Below are 18,799 nucleotides of genomic sequence, written 5' to 3'. Positions count from 1 at the left end.
AATTTTAGTGTATAAGTGTTTTGCCTGCATGTATGTAAAGGCACCCATGTGTGCAATGTCCACAAAGCCAGAAAAGGATATTGTATCCCCTAGAACTGGATTTAGGGATGGTTCTTCATTGCCATCTGGGTGCTGGGAGCCAAACTTGGTCCTCTGGAAGAGCAGCCAATGCCCTTGATCACTGAGTCACCTCTTCAGTCCCTGATATTATGTCTTTTCTCCCCCCTCCCCCGTCTTTTGAGACAAGGTCTCCCTATCGCTGTAACTCACAATTTCAACTAAGGTGGCTTCAGTCTCACAGATATCTGCCTGCCTTTACCTCCTGAGGGCTGTGAGTAAAGGAGTGTGCCACCTCGCAAGAATTCAAATCATGTTTCTTCCTGGTTTTGAACTAGTATTATTTCTTAACTAGTCTCCCCTGCCCGTGTTTTTTTCTTGTCATCTTTATTCACTGTCATTTGATGACTCTAAATATATGTATTAATTTCTGGAGTCTGCATTGTATTTTATTAAGATATATTTCTATCCTTTTGTTAGTACCATACTTTTCTAATTATTTTGGCTTTGTAATAAGTTTGGACATGGGACATATAAGTCTTCAAATTGTGTTCCCTATTCAAAATTGTTTTGACTTTCCAGAGTCTCTTGCTTTTGCATATGAATTGTAGGTCTAGTCTCAATATTGGCAAAAAATCCATCTTAAATTTTAATAGGGACTGTACTGAATGGAGATCAGTTTGGGAAATATTACCATATTACCAACATGAATAAATTGCCTCTTTTATTTATTGTGTTATACATAGAGATTGAAACAGAGGCACTTTAAACTATTAACCTCTGTTTATTTCATACTGGAGTAACCTAATTGAATATATCAGTATGTGGAGTTATTTATTGTTTATATAGGTTAAGTGTTAACTGTTTGTTGGAGTTATACACTTCTTTGGGGTAGATGAGATCTTAACAACTTTTGTATTGTCCAGAGAGTTAACATCATAATTGTGTAAGAAATATACTTCTTTTTAAAAATTTTGTTTTTGTTTTGAGACATGGTCTCCCTGTAGCCCTAGCTGTCTTGGACCAGGCTGGCCTTCTTCTCTCAGAGATCCATCTGTGCCTCCTGAATGCTGGGATTAAAGGCATGTGCCACAGAAATATACTTTTCTGACTGATGTTTAGAAGCTGATTATAGAAGACATAGAACAGTATTGTGGAGTTGCTGCTAATAATGTATAGCTGACTGGAGTTTTTGTCCCTAATTCATCCACAGTCATATTATTCCTTTGAAAGAGATCAACAATGTTTTATAGACTGTTTTCAGAACAAGGCATAATTAACATATTCTTTAAATTAATCTTAGGTACCAAATCTTATTCCAGTTTTGCTGTTCAAATTGGGAAGGCCACTAGATCCTGTATTATACAATGATATATTGTATACTTTACCTGCACTTGGTGTTCACAAGGTTGGTATTAACCAGTTTACTTGGGAGAGAGGAGGAAACAAAACCTAAACAGTTGGTGCATTGAATTCTATTTGGTCTTATGAAAAATTTTTTTACTTTTTAAAAATATTTTTTATATATTTTATTATTTTTATTTTATGTATATAAGTGCATTGCATGTATGTAGTTGCATCTCTTGCAAAGGTCAGAAGAGCATGTTGGATCCCCTGGAACTGGAATTATGAATTGTTGTTAGATGCTATGTGGGTGCTGGAAATTGAACCGGGGTTCTCTGGAAGAGCAGTCCCTGCTCTTAACTGCTGAACCATCTCTCCAGCCCTTTGACCTCATGAAATTTTTAGCTCTAAATTTTGTCATGATGATTGCTTTCCCTTTTGCTTTTAAGAGTAAATAATGTATAAAGACAAACTATTATAATATTTAAAAATTCTTTTAAATCTAACATCCATATTTTCACACTGACTGTTGATCAAGCCTTGTGGTCACTTGGTTTGCTGCCCAGCTCTCCCAAAGTTATTTCCCTTTTCAGGAGATGGGTAGTAGCTCTGTAAGCTTCTGTTCCACCTTTTATTTTATAATAAAGAGTTTAAAATGCCCTTTACAATCTTGAAGTTGCCTCTGTTATGAAACCAAAAATTTTCATAATACTTTTTTCTAGGTATGCATAGGACAGATTTTGCGAGTAATTCAATTGCTTGGCACCACTCCACAACTAAGGGCCATTACTTTGCGCCTTTTGACATCTCTGTGGGAAAAGCAGGTAAACTAAGATATGTACTTATTGCATATTAAACATGTTCTTTTCACTGAAGAAAAATAATTCTGTGACAGTGCTCTGATTTAGTAATATTAATGTCACCAATGCAATCATTGAGGCACTTTGATTTATTATGATGTATGTGATTCATCAGGTATACAGTCAGTTGAACTTAACTCAGAAATTGAGAACATAAAATAATCTTATCTCCCTACTTCTGAAATTTATGTCTCCATTTGGATGATAAAGTAATAGAAATATGGTTTTAATTAGAGCTTTTGTAATTAGGATGAGATTTAGCAACTTTCTCCTTGTTTTCTGGTTGAGCATGGGTCTGGAACAAAATCCTCAGCAATCACAACAGCATTCTTCTCTGCTGATTAGGAGAAATACATGATAATTTTCAATGCAAATATAATATCTGGAGGTGAAAATAGGGCATAATCATTATTCAGATCAAGTTAGGATGCTACCTTTTTTGTTAAATTGCCTTATTAGGATCGTGTGTATCCTGAACTGCAGCGCTTCATGGCCATGTCTGATGTGCCTGCTCACTCTGTGGGCAAGGAGCTCCACTGGGAGAAACTGATTGCAAAAGCAGCGTCAATCAGAGATATATGTAAACAGAGGTAAGATGTGCTTACTTCTTCAGAGTGCATATCACCATATGTTATCTTCACTTTTTTTTTTTTTTTTTTTGAGACAGGGTTTCCTGGTAGTCCTAACTGGCCCCTTCTGGGTAATTTAATGTTACAGTAAGATAAGTTATGTTTTCTATTTTTCTGCATATTAATCCAGGGAAATTAAGCAATAGACTGTAGCTATAAAATCTTTGTTGTTTTATTTTTGAGACTGGGTTTCATTCCTTGTACTCGTGATCCTCCTATTTCAGCCTCTTGAGTGGTGAGATTACAGATAGGTGCCATGTGCACTTAGGCCTCATTCTTGTAAGTACTTTGAGTAGTAAAGGTCTCATTTGTGACACACTGTATCAAATTGTTGTAAGAAGGGAGAAAAGGATGTTGAATTTCCTTGTATTGGATAAGCTTTTCAGAAGGCGTGCAGACAGAGAACTGGCTCTGCCATTCTAGATTCTAGATAAGCAAGCTGAAGAGCTACGAGTGAAGTAACCCAAGCAAAGTTCTACTTCCATCTGGTGCTAGAGAAAATGCATTAGAGGAAACAAATTGGGTGCATTTGGTATCATTTGTAGTCCAGTATCTTGACTTGTCACCTACACTGCTGCACTGAAGAATTGCTCTGAGCATATTCTTACTTTTTTCAAGGGCCCCAGTATGAATGATGCTTTCCGAGGATGAGGATGTGCAATAGGTTGACCCAGTTGCTGACTGCATGGATTATTCCTGTTTCAAGTAAAATCTTGAGTCAGACTGTATACGAATCTAAGCCCTAGCAATTCTGCCTTTTTTTCTCAGTCTTTTTACAACATGATAATAATTGTGCAAGTAAAGTTACACATATGCAATTAAAGATCTGGCTGTCTGGATATTGATATCTTGGCATGGAACACATATCAGAGATGCAAAGTTATTAGCTGACATTCTTATTTTACACAGTTAAGGATGAGGCGTTAGAAAGTTTGGATATCAGAGTAGATAAGTCTTGGGTAGCTTATTCATGTCCCTTTTTTTCCTACCCTCAAATATTTTAAACTTTTTCCTGTTTTGGAATATCATTTTCTTTTTTAAAAATAAATAAATTTATTTATCTGTTTATTTTTGTGTGTGCTTGATATATATGTTTTTGTACAAGTGAAATAGCTTGCTTGTGCAGATCAGAGGACAGCTTTGTGGAGTCAGTTCTTTCTTTCACCTCTATGTGGGTCTTGGGTGTTGAACTTGCATCTTTCAAGATAAATGCCTTTACCCCCCTGAACCATCTCATCAGCCCTGGGGTGCTTTTAAATTCCAGGTAAGAGTGGTTAGCAGCAACAAAGTAGGTGGTGGTTGGAAGACTTGCTCAGGGAGTGCAAGTTGGAGCAGAATAGCCATTGAGCTGTTTGGTTTTTTATTGTATTGCTTGGCTCTCTGCTCTTTCAGACTCCAACAGGATCCTCCAAGCGGCATATTATATATAGAATGATAGCCATCAAATCAAACAAATGTCCTATGAAACTGTTAATTCTCAGAGAAATTAAGAAAAAATATGAGCATATTTTGGATCACATTTACAACTATCTATGGTCAGTTGCCCGTGGTCTTTGATCCATTCTAAGTTGGCGTCTATATAGTATACAGTGAGAGTTCTTTCTTTTCTTTTTTTTGGGTCTTTTTGAGACAGGGTCTCCCAGTAGCCCCAGCTGGCTTGGAACTCGCTATGTAGACCAGGCTGGCCTTGAACTCACAGAGATCGGTCTGCCTCTGCCTCCCAAGTGCTGGGATAAAAGGCGTGCACCACCACACCAGGCAAGGGTTCTAATTTCTTTCCTTTTGTTACAGGAAACTCAGTTTTCTGAGCACCATTCATTGTCAAGATTACACTTTCACTATTAAATGGTCTTGGCAGTTTTTAAAAAGTTTTTACAAAATCTTTATTGAGAATTTCATACATGTGTATAAGGTGTTTTGATCAAATTCATGCCCACTCCCTCCCCTCTAACATTCCCCCCTATGAAGAGGTAACCCTAAAATCTTTCACGGATTAGATACAAGCTCCCAAATACTGACATTTTTGGCCTTTGGAACAGAGTATGTTGCTAACAGGCCCAAGGACATTTTGACTTTTAGCCAAGAAACTGGCTACATTTCTTTGGGGTCTTGTTACCCTAACTGCCTAGTCAATTCCTACCTCGTATTCTTATCACACCATCCTCTGAAGAGGTTACCCAAATTGCCAACAGGGAATAGGGATGCCAACTGCTCTGGCTTCTTCCATGCTGAACAGGGATGTAGGGTGAGGCAATTGGAGTACCCCTTCAGTGAGTCTATCTAAAAGACTCCCAAAAGAAAGTCCTTGTATCATGAATAGGAGATGTGAAGGAGAAGAAAGGCAAGAATAATTAGCAATACAAGTTCTAGACAGGAATATCATTTTCATTTGTGGGAGAATATGCTAAGAAATGCTGTCAAACAATTTCATCTATTGACAGTTTGTTAATAAGAGAAAAAAAATATTATCATTGAAGCATTCAGAAAGTATACCCAACTAACTATGAAGTTAAAGGAATTCTGGGGATGGCACAATATATGTGGCAGAGGTAGGAGAACATGGGTGAATACAGTGCCTGTTATGAGATAGGTGTACAATCACTTATCATGTAGGTTAGTGTATTTATCATCATCATTATAAGAGAAAGATAATTACCCTATTAGTATCACTGCTGCCATAAATTATCTTCTGTTCTAAAATGTCTGCTATTGTAGTCAGTATCTGATATCAGAAGCACCACCAGGCAGCAATAGTTTTGCCTTTACCAATAGTCTCAGTAAGATAAGTTCATTAATTTTAGCATTATTATATATTCCCAATGACAATAAAATTTGTTATTTAGGGAGAATAGAACTTGGTGAAAAGTATCTTCTTGGGGGCTGCAGAGATGGTTCAATAATGGGTAAAACGTTTGTTATGTAAGCTTGAGGACATGAGTGCAGGTTCCCAGCACCCACATAAAAGGTGGGCATGGTGGTATGTGTATCTAACCCCAGTGATGGAGGAGTAAAGGCAGGTGGATCCCTACAATTTTCTGGCCAGCAAATCTAATTGAACAGGTAAGCTCAGGTTCAGTGAGAAACTCTTTCAGAAAAAAATGAGGTAGAGAGAGACCCAGTGGCACCCAGTGTCAACATTTTGCCTTCATATGTGCCTGCATATGTGAGTGAACTGCATGGGCAAAGTGTATTCCCCTGGGTGGCTATACCCCCACACACAAATGCCCCATACACAGAGTTTTAAAAACTATCTTCTTTTTTGATACTTCTGAATAAAAATATGGATTGAATGTCAGAAGAAATGACCATAGTACAGAATTTTTGAGGAACATATGATGTTAGTGTTTGAGAGTGAATCTTTAGCAGGTACAGGTGTAAATAAAGACATTATAAAAGATCTGGGATAGTAGTATCTCTTCAGCTTTAATTTTGATTTGAACTGGTCATTTGTTGTAGGCCCTATCAGCACGGTGCAGACATGCTGGCAGCTATTTCTCAGGTACTCAATGAATGCACCAAGCCTGATCAAGCCACTCCAGCAGCCTTGGTACTACAAGGTCTTCATGCACTCTGCCAGGCTGAGGTAGGCATTTCTGAATTCTTTTGGACAACTCATAAGATATTTTACAAGGATATAAAAATTTCAGATGGGAGTAACTTAAAGTTTCAGTATTAATCCTGACACTTTTTGTTTGAAAGACTAGAGCAGGTCCTATTTTATAGATTCTTTCCTGAGGGGAGACTTTTGTAAAAACCTATTTTTATTAGTTCTTTGAGAATTCATACATGTGTTTTCATCATATTTAATCCTTCTCTCCCAACTCTTCCCAGATCTATCTTACCTCCCTACCCAGCCAACTTCATATCTTCTCACTCTCTTTTTTTAAGCCCATTTGTATTGCCCATATACTCTTGGGTGTGAGACTGTCCACTGGACCATGGTCAACCTACCAGAGGCTACAACTTTTAAAGTAAACTGACTCTTCTCTCCCAGCAGCTATTAATTTCCAAAAGCTTCTCATTTAAAGGTGAGACTATGTACCAACCTTCTCCTTCAATGTTTAGATTTTTTTCTGTCTTGAGCTTGTGCATGTTGCCACAATTGCTATGAGTTCATATGTGCAACTGCATTGTTTTTTTCTGGAAAACACTGTTTTGTGGTAGTCATTGATGACTACCTTTGGCTCTTACAATTATTTTATCCCATCTTCTGTGATGATCCTTGAGTTTTGGGGTGTGTGTGTGTGTGTGTGTGTGTGTGTGTGTGTGTGTGTTACAGATGTCCTATTTTGGTTGAGTACTCCATAGTTTCTTATTCTCTGCACATTGAACTTTTGTGGGTCTCCATGTTAATCCCCAACTACTGCAAGAATAAGCTTCTTTGATGAATGCTGAAAAGAAACACTCATCTTTGAACAATAAGTCATTAAAAGTCTGTTTAATACAGACTTTAGTAGAATAATTGTAGTAGGTTCTCACCCATTGGCCAGAACATTTGACATTCTCTAGAGACTAAAGAAAACCCAACTTTTGTATTTCCCTTAAAAGGGAAATTTATGTTTATAGAACCCTTGAGTGTATTTGCTTTTTTTTGGGGGGGGGATCGTTTTTGAGACAGGGTCTCCCTGTAGCCCCAGGTGGCCTGGAACTTACTATGTAGACCAGGCTGGTCTCGAACTGAGAGCTCTGCCTGCCTCTGCCTCCCAAATGCTGCAGTTAAAGTTGTGTGCCACCATGCCTGGCACTCCTTTATTTTGTAGTTAGAGCCTTAGAATCAGGCGAGGTGAAGAAATTATCATAGGTCAGTGATACTTTTCTAGTCAGCTTAGCTTGAAGATTGGCCAAGGAATCTTCCCTTCCTAGTGATTAGACTTTGTAGAGTATATGAAAAGTAGAACTGAAACTGCAAATCATTTTCTGAACACTAAATCATTACAAGTGTTACAGTGTAACAGAGAAACTATTGTTTTAAAGAAATATGATCATAATATCAACATTACTTACTGGCCTTTAGTGCTTTTGATGTTGTGAACAAGCATAATGTAGGTTTTTTTTTGTTGTTGTTTTGTTTTTTTTTTCTCTTTTTGAGACAGGGTCTCCCTGTAGCCCCAGCTGGCCTGGAATGCACTATGTAGATCAGGCTGGCCTTGAACTCATAGAGATCCTCATGCCTCTGCTGGGATCAAAGGTGTGTACTACCACTCCCGGCCACCAAGAATAAGTGGAATTCTCTTACAGTTATAGCTAATCATGATGCTATAATAACATAAGCAGCAACTGAATTGAGTATTTTTGTGTTCACATCCTCGTACCAAACACTTTTCATGCCTGTTTCAACAATGCCAATATAGAAACAGTGTTTTGCCTTTGAGGAATGAGAGATGTCAAATATTTGCTCAGGATCTTGGTTTCACAGTAGGCTTGTATGAATACTTCTTCACATAGTGAACATAATCACTGTTCAGAAACTGATGTGTCCTTAGGGTGATGCTTTCAGATCTGATGTCCATTTTAGTACTTCAAAACAGAAGACTAATCAATCCAGTAGGTGACTGCTCAGAGAGCTAAAGACTTCTGGTTTCTCTTGCTTCGGTCAGTCACCTGGCATTGGAAGTGCTACTTTAACAATTATTTTCATACTAAGTAGCTAAATCTTATTTTTCAAACTTTTTTTTTTTTTTTTAAAGACAGGGTCTTCTTTTAGCCCTGGATAGATAGCATGGAACACACTATGTAGACCAGGCTGGCCTTGATCTCATAGAGATCCAGGGGTGGCTTGGATCTCATAGAGATCTGTCTGGGACTAAAAGCATGTGCCACCACATCCAGTTTAAAACAATTTTTAACAGCAGCTTTGAAAAAACAAGGCGTTACGGACTTCCACTTCCAAAAGTGGATCATTTTTACCATTTTGAAGTATTTTTTATTTTTCCCCCAAATTCTAATCATAATTTAGTCTTATTGTTTCTATAATTCAATTCTTTTCTTCCCCTCCTCTGCTATTATTATGTCTTTTGATGTTTATTAACTCATAAGAAATGCCCTGTGTTCAGGACTATTTTTTCTAATTCCATTTACCAAATATATCCTTACTAATTTCAGTTACTATTGAACATATGAAAAATGTTGCCTGATGTGGAAGAAAACAGCTTTGTTTTTAGTCATTCATGGACATATATCTGATAAGTACCACTAGTGTGTCAATTGGCTTAACCTCTGTGAGACTTTGCTTCTTAAAATTAGGTTAATAAGACCTCACATACAGAAACACCCTAGCCTCATATGTGCCTGTATTGATGCTATCTAGATGTCCAACTTGTCAATTGAATATAGTCTGTCAAGGAGGTTCTGAATAGTTCTTTGATTTTTCCCTTGAAACTCGTATAATATGTGATAGTGATTTAATTTCTTCTTTCAAATGGCATTCTGCTTTTTCACTATCAATTTAACATTGCTTCATTGTATACTTAAAGAAGACCATTTGAGATTCTTAATACATAGCCCTCAATGCATTTTCTAGTCTACAGAGTTACCCGTAAAAATAATTTTGAATCCAGTTCTATATTGTATTTCCTTGCTTCTCAGAATCTTCTGTCGTTTAGAGGAATTGAGGGGTCATGTCTAGGCATTTTATTTAATAAAGTCCATCTCTTACTTACTTTGCTAAAATAAAGGAAATTTCCTTCCCATTTGTTCTCCTGTTAACATTAAGCAGTTGAAATCTCCCATGAGATTTTAAAATAAAAATCTTCTTTTTTAAGAAAATTACTTTTATGCATATGAGTTTATTGCTCGTATGTATGTAAGTGGACCCATGTCGTGCAATGAGGTCAGAAGAGGGTGTTGGAGTCCCTGGAACTGGAATTGCAAACAGTTGTTTGCTGCCACGTGGGTGCTGGACCCGTGTCCTCTGGGAGAGCAGCCAGTGCTCTAAGCTGCTGAGCCATTTCTTCAGCCACCATAAAAACTTCTTAATGTGTTGCAAATGAAACAAGAATCTAGTATGTCATCTGTCTAACATTAGCTGTAGGTCCCCTTAAATCCTTTTTGGCAATAAGATGGGCATTATTAAATAATGGAGCAATACAGTCAACTAGTTTATTTTATATGGAAAATTCTTCTTTTACTTTTCTCTTTTATGGCCTTTTAAATACAGGGTCTCCCTATAGCCTCAGCTGGCCTGGAACTCACTGTGTAGACCAGCCTGGCCTTGAGCTCACCGAGATCTACCTGCATTTATCTTCCACATATTGGGATCAAAGGCGTTTACCACCATACCCAACATAAAATTCTTATTTCTTTATCCTTTTTTTTTTCATGTGTTTCTTGTCTATAGGGTGAACTATTTATTGATGCTTTATAGAGAAAGACAAATGTTTTATACAATGTTTTCATTATAATCATTACAAGATTCTGAGGTGTTTTATTTTTGTTACTGATGAATTACTAGTAGTTTTGCTAAAAAAAACATGTTATTTAATGCTTAGTAATGAATAGATGAATATGTTCATCTAAATAAGTAGAAATAATTCTTCCCTTTGATGAGCCATGATGGTAGATATATGTTGTTTTATGTTCCATTGTGAAGTTGCTGCTGTTCTGTCCTGTGATGCTAAAGTCATGAAATTTACTCAGTTTAGCAGCTCTTGTTTGGCTATATTTACTGATTTTGTCTTTGTTGTGCACGCCCCAGGAATCAGCATTCATTCTTTTTTCTAACTCATATTATGTGTGAAACCCTGGTGTAGCTCCCGACTTCAGAACGAAAAAAAAAAAAAAAAAATCAGCTTAGTCCTAAATGTTTCCCGGAAGTATTCAGTCTTGATTTGTATCTTATTATTTAGGTCATTGATTATCAAATATTAACAGTATAGAAAGACAACCTGAAGTATTTCTGTAAAGATAAGACAACAAACTGAATAATCCTAGCTTTGAGAAAAGATACCGATTTAGAATTGAATTTTGCAGAGCTTTCCGAACGTTGTTTATGTGTAAGGGGCAGTGTTTCTGCCCCCTTAAGGTTGGTAGGTAATGAAGTCTTCAGGTTTGAAAGTCATAATGATGAACTGCGTTTGTCTTCCCTAGAGTCAGGTTCAGTTTACAATCATTTATTTACATGTCCACCCAAAACAGACTTTTGAAGAACGGATTTTCTCCAAATGCCTAATGTGTCACAGTAATGATTACAGTTCTACTATGGATTTTTTTTGGAGGGGCTGGGGTGGCTCTGCTTTGCTAAACAACAAACACAGTGAAGCTTCTAGAAATCTCTACAGACCAGAAAGAGGAGAATTTAGCTTGGCAGTTTGGAATCATGAAATAAAAATTTATTACTTCTTTGATAACACTGTTAAGATTTTGATTTTGACTTCACACATTTCTTTTTAGGACTGAACTACTTCAAAAATTGTAGATAGTATTTCTTGGTGCATACTGCAAATTTTGTCATTTTGTGATACAGAGATTCTTAGAGTTTATTTATAATAAACAGTAATCTTGTAATGTAGCTGATATTTACAGATTACTTTAGAATTTCTACTATACTAAACTCCCTTGTAAATACTTAGTAGCGTGGAGGTCTGAATATTCTTTCACTTAATAAGATTAGTTCTCTTCCTGCTCTGCCCTGTTGCTATACCAGCAGTGATAAAACTTTGAGTGGAATAGTGTTAGGTTTGTTCCTTCAGTCATTGATTTCTCAGGGTATGCTCTCAGTGGCAGTGAATGAGGCATATAATTCTGTAATGTTGTAACTGTCAGCTCACTTTGCTATAGATGTTTTAAGGGGGAAAATAACTCTCAGTCCGAACAAGTTTCCCTGGATTGCAGAAAAACAGCTTATAAGTAGTACAGAAATGAAAATCAGTGCATTGTGCTTTTTTTTTTTTCTCTCTCTCTCTTGAAGTCTTAAGATGAGAATGGGAGGCAGTTGTAGCCCTGCATTTTCTTAGTCAGCTTTGAGTCTGTTGTGGCAAAAATTAATAGGCGTTGTAGAATCATGAAGAAAAGCTCTTTCATCTTGCCCAGTGTCATCCGGGTGTTTATATTTTCAAAGCAGAGTATTGTACAATTGAGCAATAGATAAGGGGGGCGGTGTTCCTGGAGATTCTTGACCGCTGGAAGAGTTCATTTCAGGCCATTTGTCACAGCAGTGATTTACCCAGAAATACCCTGTGCTAAGGATATGTTTTGGTTATTTGGTCTTCTTTTATTTATTTATATTCTGAAATCGTGATGGAAGGTAGTTGTCTTTGCCTTCGTCCATCATCCTAACCCTTTGTCTAGGGTCTCCTTCAGAGCACCATGGGGAGGGAGCAATTTTCAATGGGACTCAGCAGGTCTGTAAGGTTTTAGGGAGTTAGTGTGCTGTAAAAATGTCCAATAGAAACCCTACATTTGGTCAAAGCATTTTTAGCGTGATAAATATAATTTAGTATGGAAATCTGATCCATTGTTCCATTGCAGGTTTTCTCAGCTCTGTACAGTAAGGCTTCTGTCACCTACTGTGGATTTGGTATTTATTACATTCTGGAACCTCTTTGTTGTTCTTATATTTTGTCTGTGGAGACATTTAAAGGTAGATTTCCTATGTAACCTTGTAGAGGAGTTAAGTTTAATTTGCTATGCTTTTAGAGAGTGAGTTTGCTGGTCTTTTTTTTAAAACTGTACTGTTATTTGTAGTTTGAGGCCCATTTCTGATGCCTTCAGTTCTTCCTGGGCATGAAAACTCTTTTTGTACATTTGTTGAATCTATTTCCATGCTGTGCTTTTTATATACTACACAATGATTCTTTCCATGGAAAGTTGTAGTTTGGTCTTATTTTTAACTTTAAAAGGACAACGGGAACTTGACTTTTATTAAGTATTTGTGGATATTATAGCATTTACTTTGTTTCTCTGAAAGTAGATTTTAAAGTATATTTTCTCATTTTAAAATAAAAACTTAACTGGATGTGTTATATAACAGCCACTATTCATGTGTAGAGAAATAAAAATAATGTGCTTCTTTTGAAACAGAACAGTTTAGCTTCCCACTATTCTTTAATTTTTTTTTACAGAAAACATTTAGAGATTATGGAAAATTCAGTTCTATATCAAAACCTACAGTAGGAAAATTTAAAATTGAGGTCTTGAATTTTTATCACTTCCTGATCTTGCTTCTGTCCTTCGATTCCTGGTCCTCTGCCATCTGTTTTCACAGCTTTGCTAGGGTTGTTTGAGACACTTTACCCTTGGAAGTTTATGACCTTGACTTTTGAAGTTACAATATTTATGCTCTCCCTACTGTTGCTCTGTATGCTTTTTTGATCCATTTTTGCTATATTTTGTGTTTATAGGATTTTTTTTCATGAAGCATTTTCTCACTTGAATCAGAATCATGGTCTGAGGGTTATTAGCTGACATGAGTCATCTAAGAGTGAGCCTTAATGCTGCTCAGGGTGTCCAGGTGGGAGTTTCTGGTTCTGAGTCACAAACTGAGGCCATTCTTTAAAAGGTCAAATGTGCTGGACACTGGACGGGTTTTAATGATGCCAGTTCACATCAGAGGAGCTGGGCTTAGTGGTTTCAAATCGTACTCGTCTGAATAAATGCCACTGAGCTAGAAATAATGACATGAGTAAAATGATGCTAATTGTGTGCCCTTCTGTCATTCCCATGAATAAACTATATTGGCTAAACTTATACAAGGACTAGATTTTTTTCTTTGGGATGGGGTCTTATAAGGTGCAGAAAGTCCATCAATGAAGGAGGGCTGTGCAGTTAATGACATTAATGCTTTGAAACACTTTGGATTTTGTGGTCTGATTGAAATTATTATTTTGACACCTTCCAAAAAATTAGTAGGGCTATTTCAAAAAGCATGGAATCATGCTTTTTATCAAACATGTCAGTTTTAGATGTGGCAGTTAAATTCATTTCTGTGCTATATAAATGTCTAAAAGAAAAATTTTACCTTTATCTTCTTAGTATAAAATATTATGAGGACACTCATTCCTACAAACACTACCGACTCCAGGTTTGATTACATGGCTAAAATCACATTCATTGGCATTAGTAAAAAGAAGTTAAATTGCTTAAGAATATTTGGAAGGCAGCAATACATCAGTAACTCTTTTCATAGTAAAGATTTTTTTTTCAGAATGCCTCCTAACATCCTTATAAACTCAAAAGCAGAATTTAAAGAATATGCTACATGTATTTTCTATTATAAAATTTTTGACTTTTAAGTTTGAGTAACTTTTCATAACTGACATGTAATGGCTTTTTTCCTAGTCTAAGCTTATATAATTTTTATTTTGTTATTTTATTTTTCATTTTAGAGACAGAGTTTCTTTGTAGCTCCAGCTCACCTGGAATTTCCTATGTAGACCAGGCTGGCCTCTGTCTCACAGAGGTTCACCTGCCTCTGCTTCCTGTGTACTGGGATTAAATGTGTGTTCCATCATGCCTGACTTAAACTGTGTTAACTGGGCACTGCTGTAAAGGTAGGCTTATATTTTGATTTTGAGTATACACTAGTTAGCTTCTGCGCTTTATGTGACTTCAGTGCTATACATAGCTTTATATTTCTTTTTTCCTTTCTTTCTGCATCTACTCCCCCACCCCATACTCATAATGGCTTATAGTGGAATACATTATACCTTAGTTTCTAAATTCAGGAGTAAGCAAGTTCTCTGGGGCAGTATTCCTTTTGTTTTAGAGCCATGACACATGACCTCCACTTATGCTAATTGTCATTTGATGAATTTATTTGCTTAAACATTTGACAGGGTCATATGACTTTGATCTCTATGGTAGTTACAGGTCAGACAGAAAGATGTCCCTGACCCTGCTTCATTTATATTTGTAATTTCAGCTGGAGTGTATTTCCTTCTCTTTCATTTGTTTGTGTCAGCCACTTTAAGTTATGGACTGTATAGAAGAATGAATGGCAATGATGGTTCATGTGTCAAGTAGGCTATCCAAAGGGCTTTGAATACCTTAGGGTATTAAATCAGAATTTTCAAAGCTGAAGCCTAGCTTTCTTTTCTCCCCATAAGTTTCCCAGCATCTTGGGTTTTTAGTGGTGAAGTTTCAGATTATTGGCAAGAGTAGTTTCTAAACTGGTTTGTGCATAAGCTTGCTCATATAGTATAAGGAAAATTGTATTTACTTTTCTTTCATCTTAAGAGAGGAATTAAACCTTATTAGCATTTTCTCCTATGGATTGATACTTTCCTTACTTGTACTTGCATCAGAGAACCATGTTTTCCATGGCAATCAGGTATCCCGAGGCAGTGGTGGAGAGGTTGTTCACAACAAAAACTGGTTGTAGTGCCATCTCTCCTTTGTTAGGAAATGGCAGGCCACTGCAGTTAATGCATACAAGTTAAGTAAACCTATGGGATGTGTATATGTGCATATATACATTATTTTTATTAGCTATGCTGAATCTAGATATGAATTGAGAATGCTTCTCTGAGGTACTGTTAAGCTTGTCTTTGTGGAATTTTAATGTTTCCTCATATAAAGCATAATTGTACATAGATTATTTGTCTATTTTTTGTTGTATTTGAACCATTTGATAACCTTTTCTTGACAGCTATGTATTAAAAAAGCTTTATTGACATATACACATCATACTTTACTTTCAAAGTATAGAATCAAGTGTGTGTGTGTGTGTGTGTGTGTGTGTGTGTGTGTGTGTGGTGTGTCTCTCTGTCTTTTTGACACAGGGTCTCCCTGTAGCACCAGCAGGCCTGGAACTTACTGTGTACACCAGGTTAACTTTGCTCTCACATCAATCTGACTGCCTCTGTCTCTTGAATGCTGGGATTAAAGGCATGTGCCACCATACCTGGCTTTTAGGATCCAGTATTTTAGAGTATATATTTGCAAAATTGTGCATCTCTTATCACAATCGACTTCTAGAATGTTTTCATCATTCCTATGGTAGATACCCTGGTTGGGCATGAGAAGATGGCTTCACAGATAAGAGTACTTCTTCTGCAAGCTTAAGGACCTGTGTTTGAATCCCTAGCCGAAATGCTGGGCATGGTAGTATATGTTTGTAACTCTAGCACTAGGGACAGAGACGGGCATATTCCAAGAGCTCACTGGCCAGGCAACTTAGCCAAAATGACCAGCTTTTGGTACACTGGAAGACCCTGTCTCAAGGCCACAAGGCAGAATGTGATACAGAAAGACACCTGACCGCCTATTCTGACCCCTGCATGTATCACACTTGAACAACACACACACACACACACACACACACACACACACACACACACACACACACACACGATGTCTGGATTCAAAGCTGAGAAACCTTTAAATGATGCCCTATGAGGGAAAAGAGACTTTGTAGTTGTGATTAACTTAAGAAACTCGAGACGGGTAGATTATTCTGGGTCATCTTGGGTGGCAATTAAGTACAACTCAAAATATTCCTACAAGAAAAAGAGGAATATTTGACTAGAGAATAGATTTTGACAGATGAGATGGGGGAAGGGTAATGTTTATAAGGCACTCTAAGGTAAGGAGAGTAAAGTAAAGGAGAGGGCAGTAAAGTCAGAAGTGGATTTTCTTCAAGAACCTCCAGGAGCAGTCTTGCTAGGTGGTTTAAATGAGAAATGTCCCCCATAGGCTCATGTATTTGAACATTTCTTCCTCAGCTGGTGGTGTTTGGGGAAGTTATGCAACCTTTAGTAAGTAGAGCCTTGCTGGAGGAAGTACATTACTGGGGACCAGGTTTGAGGGCTTATAGCTCTTGTGTTCGTTGTGTGTGTCGAGGAGTAGGGGAAGCGATAAAGTGGGTCGTATTGTGTTGGGTGTTGTATATATTTTCACTCTGTCTCTCTCTCTCTCTCTCTCTCTCTCTCTCTCTCTCTCTCTCTCTCTCTCTCTCTCTCTCTCTCTCCCTTCCCATATCCAAATGAAATGGGATCTTTCTGCTTCTGCTGCTATGCCATACATTCCTCCACCTTGATGGATTCTCTCCCTCTGGAACTGTAAGCTGAAATAAACCCTTTCTTCCTTAAGTTGCTTTTGGTTATAGTCTTTTATTACAACAACAGAATAGTAACTAGTTCACTTTTAAAGCTCTGCAGACCTCATCCAGACTTCCAGTCTTCAGAATTATAAGTGAATTGATTTGTGTTCAAGCCATTTAAATTTGTGTTGTTACAGCTTCCATAGATAGGAACATAATACCTCCCACCCCTTCCATCCCACACCCAAGAAACCTAGTGTCCATCAGCAATCATTCTCAAAATGCTCCTCCTCTTGCAGACTCAGCCAAATTCTCTATCAGTGGATTTGCCTCTTCTGGATTTTTATCTAACTGGAATTATCTGACATATGGTATTTTGAGTCTGTTTGGCTTTTATGTTGTATAATATTTTTAAGACTTATTAGAGTTTCATTTTAAAATAGTTGGCTGATATTCTTTTTTGTTGTTATCTCACATTTTGTGTATATACTCATCATTTGATGGAAAATTGGATTGCTTCATTTTTGACTATCATAAATAATACTGCTATTAATATTTGTATGTAGATTTTTTTTTTGAGATAGTGTCTTAACTTGTGCAGGAACTGACTGAGGCCAAAGAGGATTTTGAACTTCTGTTCCATCTTTGGAGGAATATTAGAATCACAGGCTTGTATGATAGCACACTGGTTTTGACAGTGCTGGGGATTGAACCTAGACCATCTAGGCCAGCACTTTACTAATGGAGCTATAACTCTAGCTGTATATAGGTTTTTATATAGATATTTTATCTTTGCTTCTTCTAAGCATATTCCGAGGAATGGACTTTCTGGGTCAAAGAGTAAGATTACCAAACTTTTTTTCAGTGTGGTTGCAACTGTTTTTCAGTGTGTGTGTGTATGTGTGTGTGTTTCTTGAATACACATTGTATGTTCAGGTATGCACACCTGTATGTGCACATAGAGGCCATCAGAGGATTCCTTTGTCATTCTCTGACATATTCCTTTGAGGAAAGCTCTCTCTCCAAACCTGGATTTCATGGCTTTTTGGCTGGGCTTATAGTCAGCAAACCCTAAGGATGTTTCTGTTTCTGCTCCTCACAGTGCTGGGGCTACATGCTTGCATTCAGCTTGTTACATGGGCATTGGGATCCAAATTCAGGTCTTCATGGTTATATAGCAAGTGCTCTTAACCAACATATTCCTTTGAGGAAAGCTCTCTCTCCAAACCTGGATTTCATGGCTTTTTGGCTGGGCTTATAGTCAGCAAACCCTAAGGATGTTTCTGTTTCTGCTCCTCACAGTGCTGGGGCTACATGCTTGCATTCAGCTTGTTACATGGGCATTGGGATCCAAATTCAGGTCTTCATGGTTATATAGCAAGTGCTCTTAACCAGTGAGCTATATCTCTCTAGCCCTTTTTTTTTTTTTTTGTATGTGTATATGTGCTTACATACATGTGTATGGTGGCACACATATGTGCATGTAGAAGCCAGGGGTTGATGTCAGTTCTCTTCCTCAATCTCTCTCTATCTGACATATCAAGGTAGTGTCTCTCAATTGAACCAGAGCTCAATAATTTGGCTAGTCAAGTTAGCAAGCTTGCTCTAGGGATCCTCTGACTCTGCCTTTCAAAGGCTGGGATTACAGGTGAAATACCATGCCCACCTGACATTTACATTGGTGCTAAGACTCCAAACTCTTGTCTTCATGCTTGTGTGACAAGCACTTACCCAATGAACCATCCCCCCTTCCCAACATTTTGCATTCTTGCAAGGAATGCGAGACAGCTTCATTTTCCACACTTTTAGTATTTATTGCTGTCTGTATTTTTATTACAGTTGTCCTATTGGCTGTGAAGTGACATCTGTTTGGTCTTTTGTGTTTTCCTAATGACTTAAGGTACTAGTCATGTTTTCAGGTCCTTATTGGCAGG

The 18,799-nt window shown here is 37.3% G+C and overlaps 1 protein-coding gene across 4 annotated transcripts in view; it reads left to right on the top strand.

Moving 5' to 3' along the window:
* The window catches only part of Focad (focadhesin), a 399,091-nt gene that overhangs the window by 182,556 nt on the left and 197,736 nt on the right, over window positions 1-18,799 (top strand). For all 4 annotated transcript variants that reach the window (XM_029569601.1, XM_008845526.3, XM_008845525.3 and 1 more), the window contains 4 exons: window positions 1,361-1,465; window positions 2,124-2,225; window positions 2,721-2,851; window positions 6,347-6,473. In XM_029569601.1, the coding sequence (XP_029425461.1) occupies window positions 1,361-1,465; window positions 2,124-2,225; window positions 2,721-2,851; window positions 6,347-6,473 (465 nt within the window). The remainder of the gene's footprint in view (window positions 1-1,360; window positions 1,466-2,123; window positions 2,226-2,720; window positions 2,852-6,346; window positions 6,474-18,799) is intronic.

This window comes from Nannospalax galili, unplaced genomic scaffold (assembly GCF_000622305.1).
Source record: "Nannospalax galili isolate Female #2095 unplaced genomic scaffold, S.galili_v1.0 scaffold1082, whole genome shotgun sequence".
Classification (NCBI taxonomy): domain Eukaryota; kingdom Metazoa; phylum Chordata; class Mammalia; order Rodentia; family Spalacidae; genus Nannospalax; species Nannospalax galili.
Note: the sequence above shows the minus strand (reverse complement) of the source record. Positions and strands in the feature narration are given on the sequence as shown.